The sequence below is a fragment of the Lucilia cuprina genome, chromosome 4, assembly GCF_022045245.1.
Source record: "Lucilia cuprina isolate Lc7/37 chromosome 4, ASM2204524v1, whole genome shotgun sequence".
Taxonomy (NCBI): domain Eukaryota; kingdom Metazoa; phylum Arthropoda; class Insecta; order Diptera; family Calliphoridae; genus Lucilia; species Lucilia cuprina.
Genome location: NC_060952.1, coordinates 54027657 through 54031866, shown reverse-complemented (window position 1 = coordinate 54031866; position 4210 = coordinate 54027657). Strand labels below are relative to the sequence as shown.

The window sequence follows — 4210 nt, the reverse complement described above, 5'->3', positions numbered from 1 at the left end:
TCCTACCAAAAACCCACGTTTTACTTAGTACTGCATATAACGAACTTTTCAATTTTACGAACAGGCCTGACAACATATGGGTTCGTTAAATCGGAAAACTACTGTATCTTTCTATCTATGAAAAATTGGAATTATCTAACAGTTTTCAAGATATACGAAATTTTGTATTTAATTTATATATGTGGAGCCAAGCCCCCTTCTGAAAGTCGGCCCGATATTTTCTATATGTTCTCATGAATGTGAAAGTTATTCATATAAAATTCGTTGTCTCTAGCTCTAGTAGTTTCTTAGATATACGATTTTTTCTATTTAATTCTGGTTGGGGCTTCAGGCTCCTCTGATGAAAGTCCTCCCTTTTTCCTCGAAAATGTCCAGATGAATATTGAAGTAATTTATGCTAATAAATTTTCCTAGACAAACAATATTTTGTATTTTATTCATATGTAAAATGTCACGTCCTTATTAAAAGTTCGCTCGTTATACTCTAACCCCCTAAACAATTTTTTTATTTATAAAAGGTTTATAAAACAAAATTTGTATGCAAAATCTAATTTATAAACCATTTATAAAATAAAAATATTAAGGTAGAATTATCCAAGCTCAACGTACTGTAACTGTAAGAAAACGTGTCAGCTGATCGTTTTTGATTAAGGAAAGACAATGAAAATGCTTACCGAAATGAAGCCGTAATGTTTCAACCTGTATAAAATAGTATTTTATAACGTTTTTACGAGACATTTGTAGAACAGTGATGGCACTTTTGTATGCACAAATTTAAATTTTTATATTATTATGCTTAAATTTAATTACCTTTTAAATTTTTAGGATGCATATGTGATGTTAGTAATGTGTATACAAAAAATTTTATAGAAAACACGTTAATAACGTATCAAACTCCAACAAATCAAAGTTAAACTGTTTAAAATACTTTCTAATTATAATTATAGAATCAGGCGTTATCTCTGTTATCTGAAAAATATATCGATATAACGTTACTTCATATTACATAAAATTTTGTAGACAACAATTTGGGCTTTCTAATGGTATAAATTTGAGAGCTACATCTAAAAATGTATATTTTTAAAATCATTGAATTGTATTTAATGCAATTTATATAGCTCGATACTTTCAATTTTGCAAGTGCAAGTAAAGGTATCATTAAATTTTTCAATACTTTCTAAAAAAAAGTTGAAAATAATTTTAAAAACAACAGGAAAAAAGTTAAACGCTATTACTTATACATATATATTTTTTAATTTTGGTACTTTTTCTACTTAACCATTTTAAAGAAAGTGCCTCTCAATAACCACCACTGTTTCGAACAGCTGATTGAATATTTATGTAATTTATTTTTGCCTTTTATAATTTTTGAATTTTTTTAAATACTTACATAAAATAGTCTTAATGAAATAACAAAAAAGGCAAGTTATTGCTAATTAATTTACATTTATATTAAAAAAACGCCTAAAAAAATATTTTCTGTTTATTTCCAACACAAGCGTTGCGTTTTTAAATGTTCTATAAAGCAGGCTTTACACGATCACACAAGTAATATGATCTGTCAAAATTTTGTGTAGAATAGAACGGATGGGATCGTCTAAATGCAATATGTAATGAAACCATCACACATTGAGAGAGAATACAGATGGCAAATTTGACAGTCGTATGGCCCTCTTCATTTTTTTGAAATGATTCAAAAAACAAGCAGGTCGCATTAGATCAGAGATGTATTTTTATGTAAACACATATAAAAAAAGTGAAACAGCTGTTTACCTCTGACTTTTTTATTGTTTTATACCAATCGTGTAAACACAAAATATATAAATCATACGACTTTTATTCTTTTTTTTTATATACGGCTGGAATTTCATTTTACTTTTTCATTAGACTTAAAGTGTGATCGTCTGAATGCCCTTTAAGTGCACAAACGTGGTAACGGTACGGTAGGTTACAGTACGTGGACAGCAACGTTCGGGTAATTCTACCTTTATTTGTGAATAAGGGGTAAATGTTCAGATAGATGTCAAAATTCTTCAAGTTAAATTTCAAGATTTTAGCTCTAATAGATTGAAGTTTTTGAATTTGTGTGAATTTTAAATTTATCAATATTTTTGAAAAATTAAACTGCCAAGGAAATATTTGTATTTTTGCTACAATTTTTTGATGCAATTACGTCTTATTATGACAAAGACTGAACCGAAATTTAAGAAATTTGAACCACACTCTTTAAGACTGCCTTGAAAAGCAATAATATAAATTTTTTGAAACACAGAAATCGGAAAGGGGATAAATATGGATACGTCAATGAATATTATTTATTCTAACGCTCCTTCACACGAGCACACAAGTAATTTGATCTGTCAAAATTTTATGTGGAAGGATACGGATGCGATCGTTTAAATACGATATGTAACGAAAACTTACTACATTGGGTAAAATACTGATATAAAATGTGTCATTAATATGGCTCTCTTTGTCGTATTAGATCAGGGATGTATTTTTATGTAAACTCAAAAAAGTTAAAAAGTTGTTTCCATCTCACATTGTTATTGTTTTATAAAAATATAAAACAAAAAATATTTTTTGAAATACGTATGGAATTTCATCCTATTTTTTCATAGATTTAATATTATAAATCATTTAAAATCAGGGTAACGTCGGGTACATAAAGCTAGTTATAACATAAAGTTGCAGGTCCGCACCACGCGTTCTACGCTTTTCGCACGCTATGAGTCCGTCAAAATATTAAACATAATTATGAAGTTCAGTTGGGGGCTAGGTGAAATAATAGACCGATGTAAACAGGCTTCGTCTACGATACTGTAGAATATCATATACCATATACCATATTTCATATCATATACCATATTACATATTTCCTAATAAAAATTGTCCAGCCAACAAAAAGTCAACACTAATTCCAAATGTAATATTTAAATGGTTGGTATTTAGGATTCGAATGAATATAACTTCACATTCATGAGAAGTGTATATGCATACAAGTTCTTTTTGAAATTTTCAGAGGTTTTGACTCATATATCCGTCATTTATGAAACGATTTTTCTGATGAAAGAATTATTCAAGGTTCGGATCTTTTAAATGAAATTAATTCAGTTCTCACTCTTGCGGACCTTCCTTTACGAAAAATCTTTTCAATTTTAAATGAAATTACTCTTATGTCTTCTGTTTCAATATAAACTTCAAGAATTTTTATTATTTTAATTAATATATAATTATTTATATTATTATTTATTATTATGACATCACAATGATAACGGACATGCGCAATTCATTTTTTTTGTTTTTCATGGTTAATTACAAAATTTAGATAGAATTTTGTTCTGTGTATGTATGTATGTATGTATGTGTGTATGTATGTATGTATGTATGTATGTATGTATGTATGTATGTATGTATGTATGTATGTATGTATGTATGTATGTATGTATGTATGTATGTATACATATTTATATATATGTAAATCTATAGGTAATTAGGACATTATAGCTACACTTCGTATTTAGTCACTAACAAATATTAAGTGAAGCAACATTACAAAGCGAGAGGTGTTTGAAGAATCCAACACTATGTCTGGTATACTGGTTGATGATATGAAGAAAATATCAAGCGTATTAAAAAATAAACACCATAATTTTAAAATAAATGCAGAAATGCTTGAGCGATCTGAAGAACGTGGCGGAAGAGATATTTTAAAATCAAAAAATGGAGACACAGCTGAAATATATGATCAGGTAAATAAAACGATATTCATAATTGTTTACACAATAACCATAGAAATTTCAAAGTCAAAGAAAATGTCAAAACACATAATCGTAATCATACCCAGCACAAAAAACAAACGATTTTTTTTAAATATAAAAAAATTCGCTGAGCTTTTTTCAATTGCATTGGTTTTAAATCCAATTGTTTACTATTTACAATGCTTATATTTTCATAAAAATATTACATTTAAACAAATTAATATCTAAGGTTTAGCTTTCTACATTTTATTTTAATAAAAAAGGTAGATTCGGTTTGCTTTCACCTAACTATTTTTATGTGAAAAGTTTTCGAATCTTTTTGTTCGGAAGTGAAAACGAGAACACCAAGGAGATGTGAAATCAATCTTTTTCACACTTGGTCTTGTAAATTCGGAAGCCAGAACACAGACAATTGATGCTAATTAAAGTAAATTTGCAAAATAGTAGGA

The 4210-nt window shown here is 28.0% G+C and overlaps 1 protein-coding gene across 1 annotated transcript in view; it reads left to right on the top strand.

Moving 5' to 3' along the window:
- The first annotated feature begins 3551 nt into the window (after positions 1-3551).
- The window catches only part of LOC124419436 (gustatory and odorant receptor 22-like), a 300765-nt gene continuing 300106 nt past the window's right edge, over positions 3552-4210 (top strand). The window contains exon 1 of the mRNA XM_046948902.1: positions 3552-3752. Coding sequence (XP_046804858.1) covers positions 3588-3752 — 165 coding nt within the window. The 5' untranslated portion in view covers positions 3552-3587. The remainder of the gene's footprint in view (positions 3753-4210) is intronic.